General features: G+C 39.2%; 1 protein-coding gene across 2 annotated transcripts in view; it reads right to left on the bottom strand.

Annotated features, from left to right (window-relative positions):
- PGR (progesterone receptor) overlaps positions 1 to 21,470 on the bottom strand; it is a 79,677-nt gene that overhangs the window by 35,768 nt on the left and 22,439 nt on the right. For both annotated transcript variants that reach the window (XM_063305863.1, XM_063305862.1), the window contains exon 3: positions 14,424 to 14,540. In XM_063305863.1, the coding sequence (XP_063161933.1) occupies positions 14,424 to 14,540 (117 nt within the window). The remainder of the gene's footprint in view (positions 1 to 14,423; positions 14,541 to 21,470) is intronic.

Here is a 21,470-nt window from a genome sequence, read left to right as displayed (position 1 = left end):
TGCGACATGTAAAAATTCTTCAGAAATGGAAACATATGTCTTGTGCAGAGGGGCCCGTATTTCCACTGGTGGGGATTTTTGCTTTGCCCCACTTCACTTCCCACCTCCTGGTTCCTAAAATAGCCCCATGCTGGCCTAGTCATGGAAAAACTAGAACACACATGGAAAGGTGCTGAAATGTGGAATTCCTTACGTGTTAGGTGTGGCATGTGGGTTTCATGGCCAGGCTGGCTACAGCTGAGCTGGCATGAGTCAGCAGAAGGAAAAAGGGGGGAAAAATGGGAAAATAAGCTCAGGGATGGCTTTGAAGTACTGTACAGCTGTCACAAGGGCTGATGAGCTGCCTGGCTGTTAACTAGGACTGTTGTGGGGTAGATGGAAGCAGCCTTCTGCTTGGCCAAACCTAATATACAGGTGTTGGGGTTCTAAAGTCATGGGAGAAACCCACCACCTGAGAGAGAGAAAGACACAGAGAGAGAGAGACAGACAGACATGGCCATGTTAGAGCAGCACCAGCTCAAATTCAAATATGGACAGAATGTGCTTGTGGAATGACTACGTCGGAAGTTGCTGGAGAGAGAGATTGCTGTGAGTGGCTAGACTGCTGGAGTTGGCAGTAGCCATTTCCTGAATGAGAGAAGAGGGGCAAAGCGTCAGGCAGAGAGGGCATGTAACAGACCCTGTCCGTGAGAGAGCGTCGATTGGCAGGGTCCAGGAGGAGGGCCTTCTCTGCCATAGCTCCCACCTCTGCAATAAGCTACCTCCAGAGATAAGGCAAGCCCGCACTCTCCCAGCCTTCCGAAAGGGGCTCAAGACATGGCTGTGCCACCTTGCTTGGGGTGGAAGTGGGGATAGTTTGTCGTAGCGGTGGCTGGAGCCATAACACGGCCCTGGGAAATTTTAACATCTCACCATCTTGGGTTTTAGCGTCTTATTTCATATATTTTAGAGTTTTATTATATTGTATATTTATATTTTATAATGTTTTTAATCAATATGAACCATTGTTGTTTTAATGTATTGTAAGCCACCCAGGCAAAACTGAAATAATGAGAAGACAGGACACCCTGGAGAAGATGCTGATGCTAGGGAGAGTGGAAGGCAAAAGGAAGAGGGGCCGACCAAGGGCAAGGTGGATGGATGACATTCTAGAGGTGACGGACTCGTCCCTGGGGGAGCTGGGGGTGTTGACAACTGACAGGAAGCTCTGGCGTGGGCTGGTCCATGAAGTCACGAAGAGTCGGAAGCGACTGAACGAATAAACAACAAAAAGCCATCCAGAGTCGTCTTCGAGAAGAGCGGTGGGAAAATGTGCTAAATAAAATAAAAAATAAATAAAGACATTGTCTGGAAGCTTCCCTGGGAGAAGAGAAGCGAAGACCCAGACAGAGGGACATGCTTCACCCCAAACCCAACCAGGGGCACACACCCAAGTAAACCAGCCAATTTCCTTCTTATATCTCTTCATGAGAAGAGTAGGGAGTTGGTAACTAAGCAACAGAGTGGGTAGTTGCTAGCAAATAACTCTGGGAGAGAGGGAGAAAAAGTTAGAGCCTGTAAAGAAACAGGAAGGAGGAAGAGACTTCCTGACGGGAAGTTTGGACACTCTGCTGTATAGTTTCCCCCCCCCCCCATTTCTCCTGTAAATGCACCTGTATGTCATAAAAGAAACAAAAAAGCCTCCAGAGTATCCATATCTGTGAAGCAATTGTTCTGTTCAAAGTCACACCAACGCACCCAGTTGTAAAAGTATCATCAGTTACACTATGACATTAGGGTAACAAGTCACAGGGGTTAGCTAGGAATGGGGGATTGTTGTGAGAATAATTGGCAAGGGTTTTGGTGCCTTCTTAAGATATTTTTCAACAATCAATCACCTTGTCCCCTAACTCCTAACAATTATTGGAGAGATAATGGGCAAATGTGTGCAGAAATATATGGGGCACAGAAGAGAGAGAACACCAGCCTGCTGAGGTCTAACAAAAACAGAGGAGCAAGACAAGACACTGAAGCCATTTAGTGGCCTGCTAGAACCACTGAAATGGAAAAGAGCTTAACACAGCTGACAAGCTGCACACAGAAAAAGAATATTATCTTAAATAGCTTCAATGAGCATGTCAGAGAAAAACAGGTTATTGATCTTACACACTTAGTCCTCCCAAGCATAAAGAATCACACGCTTAGACACTGTAAGTTTAAAAGTAAGTAAAAGAACATCTTACTGATTTTATTCTTGGTCGTTACATCTATCTTTGGTGGAGAATGAAGTTCCTTGTATCTTCTGTTCTTTCTAAACTTAATTCATCCTAAACTCTCAGCCCTAATTGCTGTGAAGAGCTGTGTGGGAGAAAATGGGAATTCCAGACCCACCACATGGCTCCCGGAGATGGAGCAGCACACAGCCATGTGCTTCGCTCCCGGTGAAGAAGAAGGAAGAGAGAGAGAGGAGGTGGGAGTGGCAACAAGCAGCTTCTTCAGAGTTGCACTGTGGGACAAACTCAATTTACATGCTAATACACATGCTAATGAGGCATGCTGGATTTGCTGACACTTCCAAAAGATACACCCTCACTGGCCATCATGAATGAGAGCAGCAAGGACTGATTGGCTGGCAGTTCTCTGCTCAACTACAGGCAAAAAGGTTGGAATGAACGGACTGAAGGTTTTCTCTGAATTTTAGAATCCCAAATACACAGAACCAATAAATCTTGTACTGTCTTGATGGCCAAATAAATGTCAAGGTAGTTTAAAACAAAAAGGCTGATCAATCCTGTATGTGTTTGAAACTGGTTTGAGAAGGACTGAAAGGCTGTTAATCTAAACCAGTGTTTCTCAACGTTGGCAACTTTAAGATATGTGGACTTCAACTCCAAGTCATGGAAATTCTGGAAGTTGAAGTCCACACGTCTTAAAGTTGCCAAGGTTGAGCAACACTGATCTAAACATATACACAAATGTTATATAAATTATATACACGTGCACACACTTTAGCACATAAGGAATATATGACTTGGACAATCTTCCCTTTTATCTTTTTTGCACGTAATTCAAACATATTTTAGAGGAAGGATTACTAGAGAACAGATGATTGAAATACTGCAGACTAAAAACTGGAGGCAGCTATTTTGGCAGCTGAAATTTGATCCTACTTAGGATTTCATGGAAAAGGATTTGCACTGGCAACTTCTCTTCCTTCTTGTTCCCTTTTTCTGTCTCAAGGAGGTGTTGGGACTACAACTCTCTGTATTCCGAGAAAGTAGGCCAAAGCTCAAAGCCATGCTAGCTAGACATTCTGAGAGTTACAATGTGAACACATCTGGAAAGGTTGGGGAAAGGAGCACAAAACTTCAGCAGAAGCATTTAAGAAATAAAGTAGGAATGGAAATCAGAACTCTGTTGCTGCTGCCATGACACCAAACCTTCTTGGAGCAAAGAAGGAATAATCCGAGAAAGAAAGAAGGTTGGTCATCTTCACTGCAAGCTCCTTTTCTCTGCTTTGCACCACCCCTTTCACCCCGGATGCTCTGAATCAGACAAATTCTCAAATGCTGAAAAAGAATACTAGTGTTACCTGGCAAAATGGGGACACTACAGAAATAAAGATTTGTCATCAGACAGTATCCTTGTTCAGGGAGGAGGTTCACATGTTTAGTCAACCTGAGAGCAGAGCTTCACAAACGGCTTCCATTCCCACTTCCATATACCCAACGTCAATAACTTAAGGAGAAAGGCTTCATATGTGAAAGCTGTACTGTATGTACAAAGGCTTGTAGGTACATAGGCATGCAAACCTTGCAGACTCAGCATTCCTAATCGCATAACGTATTATTTAAAAAATAAATATAAACTAAAGAAACATTAATAATCAATATTATAATTAATAATTAATAAGTGATTAATAATGTTGATATTGATAAAATACATATTATAAAACAACAACAACAGATTTGGGATGTCCTACTCATACCCTGAATGAAGATGTGCCATTTCTGAAGTATGTTTTACAACAGAAATTAAATCATGCTAATTTGAGTATAATAAAGGGTGTTAAGGACTTTGAAGAAGCAGGATAGGAAGAATATTGATGCTTTTGAACTTTGGTGCTGGAGAAGACTCCTGAGAATGCCATAGACAGCCAAGGAAAGAAACCCAGAGTTCTCACTCGAGGCACAAATGACCAGGCTCAATTTATCCTACTTCACACACATGATGTAAAAGTGGAAGGAAAGAGAAGAGGACAACCAGCTGCAAGTGGATGGACTCAGTTACAGTGGTGATGAGTGCACAGCTGGAAGACCTGAAAGACCAGGTTAAGGACAGATCATAATGGAGAAAATCTATCTATGTGGTCGCTAGGGTTCAAAAATGACTTGATGGCACACAATCAATCAAGGGGTGTTAATGGATACTTGATCCATGTTACCAGCATAAACATATGCATAGACTATAAGTTATTTGTTTAGAATTAGAAACCAATTTTATTTCTCGTGTGATGTATCTTTTGCTTGTAGCATTTCCTGTTTCTGCTTTCTAAAATCTGGAGTATGGAAAAGTGATAAACTCCTTTCAAATCCCACTTGCTGAGAAACATATTAAAATAACTTATTTGAATCAGGGCCGCAACTAGGATCTGTGTCATCTCGGGGAAATATGGATTCCATGCCCATTTTGGCACCCCCCCAGCACAGCGCCCAGGGCACATGCCCCGCTTGCCCCCCCCCCCCAGTTGCGGCCCTGATTTGAACTATTGATGTTTTAAACATATAAACCTTTTCCCCACCCCTTTTTGTTCACAATTGCTGTAGTGTCCTTTAATAACGATGTAAGATTACAGGCTGTTGCTTGTATTATTAACTCATATTTTAAACCTATTGAACAGAGACTTTTAACAACTCATCTATAAAACATGTTTTATCTCCTTGCACACACCATGAATGTTGTGACTGAATTGCAGTTTAAATATACATATGTATGAAAATACATTAGTCAGAGTTTTAAATCAGGTTAGTGAAATTGTTTTTCTAACATTATACATCATATAGTTCAGTAATTACATTCACACTTGATTAACTTTTGAAATTAAATATTAATGTTATGTGCTAGCTGGAAAATATTTATCTCTTGTAGAAGCTGTATATTTTTTATCAAGACATCTTCAGGCCAAAGTATAGACAGAAGACTGATTTTAAAATCAACCATTTGAGATTTACTACATTTTGCAAATGACGCTACCAAAATTATAATCCAACAGGCAAAAAATCATACTACTCTACCTCTGTATATATATTTATATTAATGATCCATAGAGAGAGATTCAAAATCCACTTGGCCACATTCTGTCACGAATATTGCACTTCCTGATCTGTGGCACAATTTCCAGGTCAGAGTTGGTGGAATGGAATTCACCAACGGGGTTGAATTGCAAAGTCATATTTCCAGATTTTACTTCCATAGTGAAGAAAGGCATGATTCTAAAATGATGACATTCTCAGATGGTGCAATGGTGTTCTGGGGTAATAGCTACACTGAAATCCATGAAGGCTGTAAGCCTAAAAATACCTGGGGTAGCTAATATCACAGAAAACAGTATCTCCAACCAGAGAAAGTATGCTCACCTTTTAATTGAAAATAGGAGAAGCCAGAATACTGTAAAGCAAAGCACAACCTGCAATTATAACAATGCCTATTGATCCCCCAAAGACCCCATTCTTAGAAAATAAAACACTGGGTGGTTAGAGCCCAGCTTTTTACTGGTTTCTAGTAACTGGGTTATTTGTGACTGGCCACACCCAGCCTAAAAATCATTTTGTGAGAGTATAAATTCCAGAATGCCCACTGACCCAAAAAGGGACCCGCTGGGGACAGGACACGTTTATGCATTGACTCAGCAAACAAAGTACAGAATCCCTGTGAAAGTATAGCTTTCCTACCAATTCAGATTTATTATAAATCCTGAGTTGCATTTAACAAATATTTAGAACCAAGTATGAAAATGAAGGGGAAAAAAGCAATTTGCTGCTAGTTTTTGGTTGCCTTCTTTTTTTCATTTCCACTGAAGTGTTTAAGCAGTACCTAATAGCAGAATCTGAGTCATGCAAATATAAGGACACCATTTAGATGCAATAGTAAGCTTTTTTTTTAACCTGTTCAGTCGTGTCCGATTTTTGGAGACTGCCTGGACAACTCCCTGCAGTTTTGCTGGCAAGGTTTTTCAGAAGTGGTTTGCCATTGCCTCCTTCCTAGGGCTGAGAGAAAGTGACTGGCCCAAGGTCACCCAGCTGGCTTTGTGCCTAAGGCAGGACTAGAACTCACCGTCTCCCAGTTTCTAGCTTGATGCCTTAACTACTACACCAAACTGGGTCTCATAATAGTAAGCTAATTTTCTTCAAATTAATGCTGGGCTGTTTGTATATTCTGTTTTGACCAGTCCTTACTAGTACCAGCTTGTATGCTGGTTAAAAAAAAAAGACTGCAAATCACACTTTGAATCTTAACTTGAATTAATTGTAGTTTGTTGCTACATTTATATGTAGGATCTTCATATGCTAAGATCTTCATCTTAGCTCTGTGTCTGAATGAAACTGCTCATACAACTGGAAGATCTACTGATGGTTCTGCAGACCTCTTCCTTCATCTGTCTAGTGAGACAACCCTTACCTTGCATAAGTCCTTGATGACAAGCTCCCCTTTCTACAAACTGGCTGCCTAGCTTTGCAGAAGCATTACTAAATCAATCAATCAATCCCCCCTTAAACAAGGCTCAAGACTGCATTTATACTTTATGATGGAGATATATTCAAAGCATATATTTGATCAGAAGACCTAAAAGCCTTCTGAAGCCAACTGTATTGTCAATCCACTTTTCCCTATTAAATTTAGCTATTCAAATTTGTTGTTGGTGATGGTGGTTATGACAGAGACTGCTTGGGATCACACTCCGAAGGGAGGCAAAGCCAGGACAAAGTGCATCAATCCAGGAAAAAAACTAAATTTGACTTCATTTACAAGTGGTTTAAATTATATTAATTAAATATAGTTTATAAAGTTATTCCTGAAGCATTTTTAGGACACTGGATGCCATCTATGGTCTTTGGTGATTACATGGACCTGAGCCTCAGGTTCCATCATTTGCACTAAATTCTGTGCAATAATTAACCACACCTTTTTCTACTTTAAGAAGCAAGATCATGATAAACTTTACATCAGTTCAACTCTTGCACTAAATTTTATTTAATTTATTTAATTAACTTTATTTAATTGCTTACTCATTAGCTTTTATTTGCAGGAAGATAGAAAACCTGTGACTCAACAGATGTTGATAAACTACATTCTCAGCATCCTTCACCACTGGCTATGTTGACTAGGATATAGAATGCTGCCGTACAGCAACATCTGGCAAATTCCAGGTTTTCCATCATCCTGCAAAGAACAGTAAATCCTTACAAATAGGGAAAGGGAATAATAATAATGGACTTCTTTTCTTGCTCACTAATCTGCCAAGAGCACCCAAAGTTTCTAATACTGGCTTTTGCGTTTCTTCTCCATTTTAGCAGCTGTTGAGAGAATTTGCTAATAGTTCAGTAGTCGGCTTCCCAAATGTCAGACTTCTCTCAAACAGTTAGGCAAGAAACTACAAGAATATAACAGCTTCTGATAAACAGTTTTATTAGAGAAAAGCTAATAAAGCTGTTATGAAAATATTCCAGCAACTGCGATATATCAAATGCAAGCTTTATTTATAGGGAAATCAAGGTTCAACTTCTTTCCCCTCTTCTACCTGTGCTGTGTTAACAAGCTAAGTCACTTTCTTTTGGGTGGGAGAGACAGTTTTTTCATCTCTCTCTTTTTTTTAGTAATGGACTTGACAGATATCAGGCTGTTTGCTTGTGTCTGTGTGAAAATTGGCTTTCACACCAAAATCCAAAGGTTGCATGGAACCATAAGCACAGAGTTTGCAGCCCTGAATTCTTTTGTACCCTTTTAAAGTTTTGGAGGGAGTAAAGAGAAAATTGAGTGACTTAAACCCCACAGCCATAAAAATTAGTCCAATTAAAATGCCAGTTTTGCCCTTTAAACCCTCTCCAAAATCCCAGAAATACAAAAAAGGACCCAAAAATTTCAGTCTGGCTATTCCAACGACATCACAGCCTCACTGGCTTATGTCCCCTGAAGTCCTCAGACTGAGAGTCCTAATAGGATCCCAAGGCTGAAGAAAAGTGCTAAAACAGCATTGGGGTGTGTGTGTATTTGTGTGTGTGTGTGTGTGTGTGCACCTTCAAGTCAATGTTGACTCCTGGCGACTGCCTGGACAAGTCCCTGCAGTTTCCTTGGCAAGATTTCAGAAGTGATTTGCCACTGCCTGCTATCTAGGGCTGAGAGAGAATGACTGGCTCAAAATCACCCATCTGGCTTCATGGCTAAGGCAGGACTAGAACTCACGGTCTCCCGGTTTCTAGCCTGGTATCTTAACCACTACACCAAACTAGCTACACCATATAGCAGCTTAATAATGACAAAAGAGACAGAAAGGTAATATTCCAACATTATGCAAAACAAATCATAGTTTGTTGGGACATGCATGAAATATATACTGATTTCTTTAATAAACTATAGGGGTTTCTTTAGATTTTCTTAATCTCACCTTTATTATTTTTATAAATAACTCAAGGCGACAAACATACCCAATACTCCTTCCTTTCCTATTTTCCCCACAACCACGATGAACTATATCTTAGTATTAGTGTACAACCAAAACAGACCAATGTAAATAAGTATTTAATGTAAATGAATAATGAACTTATTGGCTGTATGCAGACATCCTGTTCTCAATCCAATAAACTAAAGTTTAGCAATCCAAGAATGAGAAATGTGCCCCACTTTCTCCTTTTTCCTATATCCCTTCCATGTTTGGTTTCCGTGGGCATATTGGTGGAACTGCCTCTCTTCTTTTATGGAGCACCTTTGATACATGGTACATTTGTGAGCAAGGTGACCTTTTCTCATGATTTTTTACCAATTTTCTTTCATAGTAAAGGTAAAGGTTTCCCTTGACGTAAAGTCCAGTCGTGTCCGACTCTAGGGGGCGGTGCTCATCTCCGTTTCTAAGCCTTAGAGCCGGCGTTGTCCGTAGACACTTCCGGGTCATGTGGCCAGCATGACGACACGGAACGCCGTTACCTTCCCGCCGAAGCGGTACCTATTGATCTACTCACATTTGCATGTTTTCGAACTGCTAGGTGAATTCCACCAACAGCAGGTCAATTGAGAGCATTGGTGTAAAAGGCATTGTCTCTATAACTTGTATAGGTCACCTAGTCATGTTTTTTTCCTCTGTGGTCTACCTCTTCTCTCTAGGAAACGATTGACGGATTTAATCATTTCTTTTCTAAACTATTTTGTCCGTCTAAATTTTTATTCAACCCAAAATTCTTCTGGAGACGGTTGATATGGGGAAAAAGGATTCTCCTTTGTGCACTATTATGGAAATAGAATTGCTATTCATAACTGAGATCAAAGTACTAATATTAACTTCTAACTTAACTACTAAGAAAAAGCAAATGCAACACCAAAAGCGTGGCAGAAACAAGAATCTTAGTTAAAACTAATCAGACAAATACCTGAACCAAATACAATAAAATCAGTAAAAGCAGGTATTGTTGTTCAGTCATATAAATGTTCATTAAAACTTGCCTGTACCTTTCACATGCCAATGTTGAACGACTTAGCCTGGTCTCTTTGCAACACATAATGTTAATAAAAAAGACAGTGTCATCGCTATTCATGGCGTCGAACAAAAGATATCAGAACCTACACCGAGATCTTACAATCTAAAATCCAGCTCACGAGTAAACAAAGAATAAAAGGATCGGAAATCAGCATAAACAAGGGAAGAATTTGCAATTATTTCATTTAGGTGTGCTTAGCTTATTTACTGAAATTAATAGAAGATAATATGGAATGCCTTACACAATCCTATTTCGAGGAACATTAATCTTGAGTAGGCAGAATGTTTTAGCATTACCATCAGAATACTATGGTTTTCCAGAAGTCTATACAACACTGTTTCTGCTGTTCTTTCAAAATTCTTTAAAGACCCGGGACAGGGTGGGTTATGATCTGCTCCCTTAATAGAATTTTGTCTTGCCTGTTACTGCCTTTTGTGTTTTGTTCTTCCTCAGTGTGCTGTGGGCTACTAGAGACAATGACGATGTTGATGATAAATGTCATATTGAGGCTTTTGTGTTTTGTTGTCCCTTTTTTAATCCAATTATGTAATCCGCCTAGAGTTCCCTTGTTGGCATACACATTTATTAAATATGAGTAATAATAAGGAAGTGCATTTAATTGAAATAAGTGGGTGAAATGAATTCCCTTAGCAAAAGATTAAGAACAACTGCACTCATGATATAATTTAAATTTATCACATCATAAGCAGCCATGGCAAAATAACTGTATTTTTGGAAGAGACAAAAAAGGTGGCTCTAACAGACCTCTTCCATATGCTGACTTTTCATTCAATTTCCATATGCAATGTATTTGTGTATATATGTGTGTGTGTGAATGTGTGTATATGTATACATACACACACAAAACACACACATGCCAGATGAGGAACAGACACAGGGGATAAAGTGTGAAGTCCTTTCTTCTTCCCTGTCTCTCAACGTTGGCCCCTGGTGGTCAATCTCCAACACTTCCACAGAAAGAAGGTATGTAATTATTACGTCTTCCTACACAGATTTCCATTCTTGAAGAATTTAATGGAAAGATATTGTGACTTGCAATGTTACATGGGTCACTTGATCAATCCAGAAACTGCTGACTACAAAATGTAACACCAGGGCTTCACATTTCTACATGTCTGCAAGCACACCATTTTTTTTTAAAATGGAGAGAGAGAGAGATCTTAGGGTCTTTATGCATTTAATAAAATAACTGTTTATTTCCTAAGTTTAAATTTGTCTAGAAATTTGCCTTTCCTGTCCTTGTTTAATTTGCTATCCCAAAATAGGGGAAGAAAAACCAAGACATTGTTCATTTCAATATGCAGAAATTGAATGACCACTCCCAATCAATTTTAGTTCAGGAAAAATCTCAGCCAGATGATATATCAGACAGAGAAAATGTTGCCATTTTTAGCTTTAAAAATCATTAAAAGAAACCATGCTTTCCTTGAGGTGCTAGTTAGAATTAATACAGAGAATGAACTGCTCAGCTCTCAAGCTGGCAGATCAAACTTATTTATTTACTTTCTTGTAGGCTGAGGCATATGCCTTAGAAGACAGTTTATGTAATCATAAAACATATGATACCTTAGAAACAAGCTAACCCCGACATTGTAAGACTACAGCATTCCAAACAGTAATAAAAAAAGAAAGCAGGATTTCCATAAATACATAAAACTTTTTAAGAGGTACTTAGTCAACAACTTCATATAAAAGGGCAATACATAATAACGATGTTTAAAATCTGCTCCAGATCTTATAATATCTTAGTCATGTGTGTTTTACTGGAAAGGACTATCTATAACTCGAAAGCCACTAGATAGGAAATCCAGTCTCTTGTGTCTAATAACCAAGTCAACCTTGCAAGCACAGAATTACAGCCTGGGGAGGAGCCACTGAGGCCTTCAATTCCAACCCTCTTTTCAGTGCCAGAATCGAAATTAGAACACCCACACAAAATACAATTTCTACTTAAAGACGTTTCCTCATTACTTCCTCTGGTCACACTCATAAGCGACTTTTACAGTTAGGACATCTTCCTAGCTGTAAAACCAGAATGTGCCTTCTCTTTTTTATCCCAGCTCCTAAAGTCTGGAATGATAGAGAGCAAACCATGGCATTCTTCTCTGTGATAGCTATTCAGATGAAGGCTGCTATCATAACCCCCTGCTTGAGCTTCTCTTCACAAAACAAAACATATGCAGTACTTCAAACCCTCCTTGTAGGATTCAATTTTCAGTTTCCTGATCATCCCTATCACTTTTATTTGGACCTGTTCCCATTTGTCTGAATCCTTCTTAAAGTTTGGTGCCCAGGACTAGGTACAATATCCACAATATTCTGCAGAAGAGAATAGCCATCTCTACATTAGATCTTAATGTTCAGGTAGCTTTCATGAGATCCAATAATGCATATTTAAATTATTCAGAGTTTTGAACTGGGCCTGGAACCAGTGCATCTGGCACATAATTAGAATCATTTCTGACTCGCTTTTCTAACCAGCTGCCAAGCTGCCATGTTCTGCACCAACTGAAGTTTACAAATCATCTGCCAAAAAAAGCTCTTCATTACAGGTTGTTCTTGTTTTTCCTTCTGTATGAAAGCATTATATGCATTGCCAAGGCAAGAGTTAATCTTAACCGACCAAATTATGGCCCTAAATGTGACCAAGGTAGTCAATCTTACAACTATAACCTGTACAAACATTTTTAATTTAAAGATGTATATAGTCCTGCTCAGCAGCTTCCATGATGGTTTCATTCATGATTCTAGCTTCTTCTGGAGGACCAGATAGCTTCCTATGACATTACAGACATCAGGAACTATAAATTCAAGGTCACAAGGGGAGAAAGCAAAGAATGAATGAGAAAGTCCACTTCATAATCACAGCTGCCATATGATTGCCTTGAAATAGATGTTTCCTCTGAATTTTCTTTTTGGGATAGGTAAAGGCATGAATTTTTGCAGGGTCTAACTTTTTGGGGAGAGTGAACAGTGGGAATTTGGCAAGGTTTTTAAATTTTAATTGCAGCTGTTAAACTTGTTCAGTAGGGAATTACATAACGCCGTTGTTAATAAGCTTCAACAGCTTCAACGGAGCCCACAAAAATGGAGTTCAGAGGCAACTTTGTGCCCACAAATTGATTAGGCCCTGCGATAAACAAATAGCATGCGAAGAATAATGACTCTGATGTGGAAAATGTTCACTGGAATTTATTTTCGGAGAGCTCATTTTTCTGTAGCCAAAACAAAACCATCCATGAACAGGCAGGTGTCAGCATGCCCAGAAGAACTGCAGTATTTTTGTCAATACATATTTAAATGCATAAAAAGACCTTCCGAGGAAAAAAGTATTCCCAAGTTCAATGAGAACTGTGCGTGCTTCATAGTCATATCGCTTACACTGTTTGGGAGAGGGGATGAGAGCCAATGGAGTGGAATGAATTTTTGTGGGTTTTTTTTGCAAGATGGCTGGCAAGTACTTTGAACAGAGGCCCTCTAACAGAGCAGAGAAGTAGATAAACAACAACTGCATTTTATTGTAGATTCAATTTGCTTATAATGACTACCATTCTGATGTATAAAGCTGCTTCTTTTAAATTACTAATTTTAAAAAAAACCCTACATTGTTAAACTCCATTAATTTTGGCTCCCAAATTTTAACATCCCTGGATAGTTGAGAAGAAACAGCACATGAGCTCATATTCCAGTGACTAAATCATAACATAGTTCCCGATCTTCAACTCTAATGGAATAAAACTGAAAACAGCACAATGAATCAACCATTTCAATTTCAACGAGATTTGAAATGCAATGACTTCTAATTTAATTGAAATTAAATTTGATTTTCAAAATTGATTAAACACCTTGTTCATCCAAGCCTACCCGCCCAAATAACCCTTGGGTTTATAATGCACACAAGCACGTAGGACTGAGGGTTTTTTTTTTTTTTTTGAGGCCTGAGTTTTCCATTAGTTATGTCCATGTCATGAGCACTGATGGTGAGCAGGAGGGGGCCCCTATCGAGGGGGGAAAACGCATGCGTAGTAGCGAGAATTTGAGCTGTCATTCAGAGAGACACAGAACACACCCGCCTTGATTTTTGGGGTTTATCTGTATGGGTTTTCTCATGCTTCTTCAGTTTGTTAGGATTTTCTGTCTAATGTAGCAGTAATAAAACACTAGAGACTTTCTCCTCATCTCGGCGTGGTTCCTGCTTGTTAGGACAGTCCATGCTGATACAAGGAATTAATTAAGTTCCACCAGAATAGGTTGATCAATATTCCCCCTTTCAGTTTGCATGAAAGTTTTCACAGTTTGAGTGATATAATGGTGTCACTGCATGTTAAGTTTGGGATCATGAGCATCTGAAGCAGGGCAAGGGGGAGGAAAAGACATCACATGGATGATGATGATGATGATGATTACAGCTTTTACAGTACATGACATCATCACAGTCTATTACATATGCCACCGCATGGGACTTTTATGCAAAGCAGTTGGTACTGCGGCACATATACTGCAAGACATGCATCAGAAGAACTAAGAGTTACAGACAACAGAACAGGTCACCGAGCAAGACTTAAAAGGTTCTCCTGGCCATCAGACCCTAATTCTGATCCAGTTAAGTGGTGCCTTCAGTGCATAAGATATTTGTAATGATATCTCTCCATGAATCAGAGACTTCAAAGTGCCTACCTCCAAGTATCATGCCAGCTTGACAGCACTTTCTCAAGCGACACGCGGGGCAGTTTTTCCGACGAATCTTATCCACTATGCAGTCATTCCGCCCTGCACATAGATAATTATGTTGACCTGCAAGAAAAAGAAAGAAAAACAAAACACAGCGCAATGAAGTGGTCTGAAGTGCAGCTTTAACAGATGCTCAGGATTGAGGTATCATCCATCCAACAAGAACTTCTAAATCCCATCAATTTGAAGAGGAAATAAGCCACGTGCACAGATACTTTACTCTCCCACCAAGACAATGAGATGCAAACAAAGCTAATGCAAACTTATTCAGGACACAGCTCGTACCGTAGAAAAGGTGCCATAATGGCTGTAATATATACGAAGGAGTAAATCCTGTTGGCACTAAAAATATGCTTCTTTCCTTGGGTGTTGGGGCCAAGTTGATTGGAGGTCCCACTTGGAGGGATGTAATATAAATTTGGACTCCTGGCTATTTATTTATTTTGGTGGTTGTTTTTAACACTATTGTTTACTCATGGGCTGATTTTATGCTGCCCCAAGTTGCAACTGGTCAAGTTGGACAAAGAAAAGACAAATGGCAGCAATCCAGTTTTGCCGCTATGCCATCAAATGGCCAGCATGAAATGAAAATAGAAAAAGATATGCAATTCTTGCCTGCCTCCCAAAGCCTTTGGCAGCCTACTCGAAAGTTCACTTCTCGTACACTGTGGGGTTTCAATCAACCTACTCTCCCCTACTTCAGCCAAGCCTCCAAACAGAATAAAAGGATGCCAGATCTAATCAGGATGGATGCAGAGAAGTTTTACCTGTTTACTGGAATATTATTCTGCACACCCAATTGTTAATAAGAAAAAAAATGATGCCCATTCTAAAATACAGCCTGAAATCAATGTAGCTCAACTTCATTTTCACCCTTTTAAAACCTTTTGCAGGTGTAAAAGATGAACAGCCTATAAAATAGCCTTCAGACAGAATGAGCAACCATAATCACTTCGAGAATTGCAGGGCATATTTCTTCTGGCAAAGCTAAGAATCATTGCAATCAGATCATTTGTTATTTAACCTCTCTTAGACTATTTCTTTCTTCTTAGTAGTTAATTAAATGCATCTTGGAAATAACTTCATTATCTACTCTGGTATGTGTGTGTTTTGGTGGGACGTTTAATGAAAGAAATCTGAATACTTGGAGGCTAAGTGCATGGCCTCTAAGCAGCCACATTTTGCTGTTTTTTTCTTGCTTTGGGTCATATTAAATGGGAACAAACCAATCTGTTCCTGTTTAACATGACTCAACAGATGGAAGACCTAGCATCTTATGGACTTGAACAATGCAAGGGTCACCATGACATTAGCAGCGATCAGTCAGTTGTTATTGGTGAACGGTTTGGTTGTGGACATGAACTTCAAATGTATATTTTATATCAGATCCTTTGCTCACAAAATATGCACAAGCACACACATTTTGTATCTTTCAATAGAGCGCATTCTTGAAAGACAGGCAGAAATAAAGCCTGCCTTCCAAATGCAACAATTATAACTTCTATCACCCCAGTTAGTGTAGAATTTGCCATGCTGAATGCAACTGATGGGAAGTGTAGACCAGTTTGGGAAAAAACAATAACAACAAATACTGAGATTAATGAGGTTCACTCCTAAAGAAGCTTGAGTTCCCTAGTCACCATTATATTTCTAAAGAACCAACATCCCATTCTTGAAGGGGTGTTTATAGTCAACATCTGAAATCTCATATAACTTTGACCTTTATAAGCCCATGAATTACTCAACCAATTTCAACAGCCTATGATACACAAATGAATGAATTGCTTGAAATTCAGCTAGGCTTGTTTATAATAATCCCTCTCCAGTGGATTAAGCATTTATTTACATCTATTTTCATTTATATTTTCCTAATCCAAACTGAAAGCAAGTAAGAAACAAACATGCATTCTGCTCTCACTTTCTCCCCCCACCCAAATCAAGCAACACTATGTCCCATATTACGTTGCTCTGTGTGTGTGTGTGCGTGCACCTTTGAGTCGGTGTTGACTCCTGAATACTGCTTGGACTACTCCCTGCAGTTTTCTAGGCAAGATTTTCAGAAGTTGTTTGCCATTGCCTTCTTCTTCCTAGGTCTGAGAGTGAGTGAGTGGTGCAAGGTCACCCAGCTGGCTTTATGACAAAGTCAGGACTAGAACTCATGGTATCCCGATTTCTAGCCTGGTGCTTAAGCACGACACCAAACTTTTAGGATGTTGCTAGGGTCTACCAATTCAGACTGCAAATGGGGTATCAAATGTTCCCCTCACAGGAGTGTATGTGGAGGGAAATCAAAATCTGCGACATGGCAGGTAGCTCTGTCCCTTCTATTTGTACATGCAATGTTGACACGTATAGAAAACAAAAAGGGAGAGGTTTGGACTATGACACCGTGCCTACCAGCATGTAGATTTTGACACCCGCCATGGACAACACTGGTTTCCCTGCATTAAGTGATGTGAGATAGATGAGAGAGAGAGAGAGAGGGAGGGAGGGAGGGAGGGAGAGGAGGAGAAAATGAGAGAGACTTTCATATGTACAGCAGTAATCTGCAATGGCAGGGTTCTAATTCACCTTTCTCAGACAAAGTAATTTTGAATGTGTGGGGAATAAATGTATGTGAAGGAGCTCCAAATGATTTGATCTCCTATTATCTCCTATCATATTAGGTCCTGAGAGTAGGCATTTCTCCCTGAAGTGTGAGCATCACTTTCCATATATGAAGCAGTAACTGCAATCTTGTCCTCAGTTCCATCAAGAATCTCCTTATGCATTACATTTTTCTCCATCAGTTCTGTGAAGGAAATAATATTTTTTACTTTATCATTTATGAAAAATGCACAGTAAGGAAGGGAGGGGGAGAGGAAGGATCCTGCAAGAGAAGAGTGACCATTCCCAACATACAAAACAGCAATGTTATATAAAAATGGGTTTTTTTACCATGAAGAAATCCTTTCCATACAAATAATGCAGAACCTTTCCTTTTATGGTCTTAAAACACCTATTGCTGTTTTGGGGAAGAAAACCAGTTTGCTGGTTTTACAGCAGTAGACATTACAGTTGTTTCATATACTGCATAATCATTTTAGCCAGACTTTTCACTCAGTTGATTTTGTTAAGGTTGCCAAACAAAAACTTTGTTGCCAGCTCATAATAATTAAAAACCTATGTTTCACATGCAATTTACTAAACAAGCTGCCATCAAGGAAATGCAATTATTGGATCAGCATGGCACTGATCGTGGTGGGGTTTAATTCAACACTGGTCATCTAAGCACTGAACGACGACAACACAGTGGCCCTGGAGCTTATTTTTTGGAAATGAGACATTCATGTGATAATCCCATTTCAATGTAGCATCAAGGGAATAGAAGACAGGCTAATCTAATCCCTCCAAGCCAACTGTAGCCCACCTACCATATCATGGTTCACAACCTCCATGATTAAAGAGTCTTGGGTAAACATGGGACAGTGTCAGGTGGAGAACTATTCACAGGATTGCAGTTCACAGCATGCAGTTCCATGGACCACACACCAGTTGCTCCAGTTCTTGAACCCAAAATTGAGGCACTTCAGATCATCGTCATATCAATAGTGAAGGATAAAGCTATTAATAACTACAATACTAACGCTCTGTTTATAATCTTTGCACTGGAATCTGGTTCACCATTGTGGGAGCAAATGGATCCAGCATAGTTCTCTGTCTACTGACTGAAACATTAAACTAGGACTCTGGTTTACTTCATTTAAAATTAAGTTGATCCACTTGACTAGGACTCTATGTTTCTTTTACTCGTATTTTAATTCTAAACATGTGGTCATTTGTTACTGATTTCTTTGGTCCCAACAGATGTCTTACGGAACAACTTGAATGGATTTTGGTTAAACTTACAGTCATCATCTCAGGCTACATATTTGTGTTTACTGAATGCTGAAGCTAGGAAATGTTGCCATTTCTTTGACCTTTGCATGAAAATTCCTGTGTCTCTGAAGGACAAAATATATGGCTGTTAGAGAGGAAAATATGTTTGCCTAAGTCCAAACTTAGAGAATGATATTGAACTGGCACAATGCACTTAGGTAACTTAATATGCGGCCATATATTTAACAGATTCTCTAGCCAAATTCTAGGTGTCTGTGCACAGACATTTTTCCTGATTTACCAGTGTCTTTTCAATATACAGGAAAAAATAGTCTGAGCTCCGTTAAAAGACATCAAGAGGAGGACAAGATCATCCCACAATATGTTCTATGCTACAACTAAGTATTTTATTCAGTGTGTATATTTAGGAAGGGCAGATGGATTAGATTAGATAAACCAACAGTCTGATTCTGTTGCCCAATTTAGGTATAACCATCACAAGCCACCGTTTTAGATCCTATTTTGTAACAAGTGATTAAATCATCATTTGGGCTTCTCCAGTGAGGATCACAGTCAGGTGTCAGAGGAGGCTCCCTGGATGCTCTGCCTGTTTCCCTGCACTAATGAAAAGAAAGGAAGCCACAGCATACAGATCAGGGGATCCTTTATGGAAGAGAAAGGTGCTCTACAGAGCCAGCTAAGTAGAAAGACTAGGAGCAAGCTAAGTATTTTATTTTTATGAATTTATAGGCCCTTTTAGACAATCAACCCTTAGAGATATATAAGAGCAACAGTCAAAGCTAATGCAGCAATTAAAAATACAGTGGTAGGCAATAAAGTTAATATAACATACAATTACAAAAACTGGTGGATGTTTTTATTCTGGCAAGAAACCAAATATTACCAGGAAATCACTGGAGCTGGTTATGGAGTTGAGTGGCATATCCATTCAGATAAACTAACCTACAAACATTCTCTTTATGACCCTGTCCGCACAACACAATAGGCTCCCTGAAAGCAGGGGGGGGGCAAATAATTTCTAGATAACATACAAGATTATCCACTCATTAATAATAAAGGATAATTGGCCAAGTGTTCATAATTCTAAACAGATAAAACAAGAGAGAGAGAGAGAGAGTGCAAGTGCAAATTTTAAAATACAAACAAGAACACTAATCGGAAAATAAAAATGCACTTCAAAATAAATATAATACAGATTGAATTGGCTCCTACTTCTTTCCACCTTGACTGATTATGTGCCATAAAGTTTCCTTCAGCTCCTAGCACCACACAGAAAGATCTTCTCCATGACAATCTATCTCTAACCTGTTCTTTTCAGTCTTCCAACATTGCACCCATTGCCACTATGACTGAATCCATCCACCTTGCTGCTAGTCATCCTCTTCTTTTTCCTTCCACCTTTCCCAGCATTAGAGCCTTCTCCAGATCTTTGGATAATGTGTAGGATAATTTGAGCCTCATCACTGGTGCCATGAGTGAAAACTCTGGGTTGATTTGTTTGATGATGTTTATTGTTTTGGCTGTCCATGGCATACTCAGGACTCTTCTCCAACACCAGAATTCAGAAGTGTCAATACTCTTCCTATCCTGCTTCTTCAAAGTCCAACTTTCGCTTCCACACAGCATCACAGGAAATACCATAGCTTGCACAATTCTGATCTTTGTAGGTTTAGATACATCATGGCATTTGAATATCCTCTCCAAGACCTTCATGGCTGCCCTACCAAGGGCTCATCTGCAGTGTATTTCTTGATTGTTTGTCCTTTACTATTGATGGTTGATCCTAAAAGGCAGAAGCTATCCACCACTTCAATATCTTCAGTGCCAGTTCCACGGCTGGTTGTTGTACCTGTTATCAATAGTTTGGTCTTCTTTATATTTAATTTTAGTCCCATTTTTTCACTTTGCTCCTTAACTTTTATTAGTTAAGAGTAATGGCATCAGCATAGTGGAGGTTATTGATATTTCTTCCTCCAACTGAAAACCACATCCATCTTCTTCCAATCCAGCTTCTTTTAATATTAGACTGAATAATAAATAATAATAAAGTTAGGAAACTCCCAAATCAAGATGGCAGTGTTTGTTTCCAATAGCACTAAAATGCAAAATTCCAAAATAAAGATTGTTTTACTCTCTGAAATCATAAATTAATACATAAATATAAAACACTCATCTGGCCAAAGTGAATTACAACCCTTACTATGCAGAAGCAGAAGTAAAAGCAGCTGAACAAAATGAAATAGTAGTTATATAACTTGAGCAAGCAAAGCACCAGTGATGTCTGATAACCAGATTAACCACTGAAACAAAGCAGAATAGGAGATCATTAATCTCTGGGCACATGGCAGATTTATTTCAGATGTAGATGGTTCTCGGAACAAGAAATTCATCTCTAACAGGAGGAATGCCATGGATCCAGCCTATATTCAAGTATTGCCCGATACTCCATCATAATCTCATGAATTATTTAGGTGATGATGATGGTGGTGATGATGATGATGATATAAATTCATTTTACTGTAGCCCTAAACAGTTTGGAATGAGCCTTGCCTTGTAGGATTTGGTCAAGACTGTAAGAATCAACTTTAGAGACAGTGCTCGTGACTACATATATTAATAGACTAGAAACACAGGGACTCTGGTTGCTGGTCCCATGTTTACAGAATTCCTTCCTGGGAAGATCCTCACACCTGGATGGTGTTTCAAACAAGCCTTGCACAAGTTATTTAAAGCTGCTCTTAACTGACATTCTGTGTGTTCTGGCTGGTTTTCAACCATTTCTTATTTGAATACTTCATTTTGCAATGCTTTTAATTAGCATGGAAAAGTCTTTGCCGGTGTTTGAATGTTTTAGTATGGACTTGTTGTGTATGCCTATTTTGATAAGCTTTATCAAATTGTACTAGATTGAGTAAACCATCTTACAAGAATGCATACAAATACTGGAAATATATCCTTTCGGATACTCAGTTGCCCTACCTGGTGGACATCGTCCACAGCAAGGGCAGGTTAGAATTACATCCATTCTAAAGCAGTATACAACATAATCAACACTAGCAAGCCATCTTGGAGCTTTTAAAAGAGAAATAGATTGGATGCAACCCAATCTTTCAC

The sequence above is a fragment of the Candoia aspera genome, chromosome 5 (genome assembly GCF_035149785.1).
Source record: "Candoia aspera isolate rCanAsp1 chromosome 5, rCanAsp1.hap2, whole genome shotgun sequence".
Lineage (NCBI taxonomy): Eukaryota > Metazoa > Chordata > Lepidosauria > Squamata > Boidae > Candoia > Candoia aspera.
Note: the sequence above shows the minus strand (reverse complement) of the source record. Positions and strands in the feature narration are given on the sequence as shown.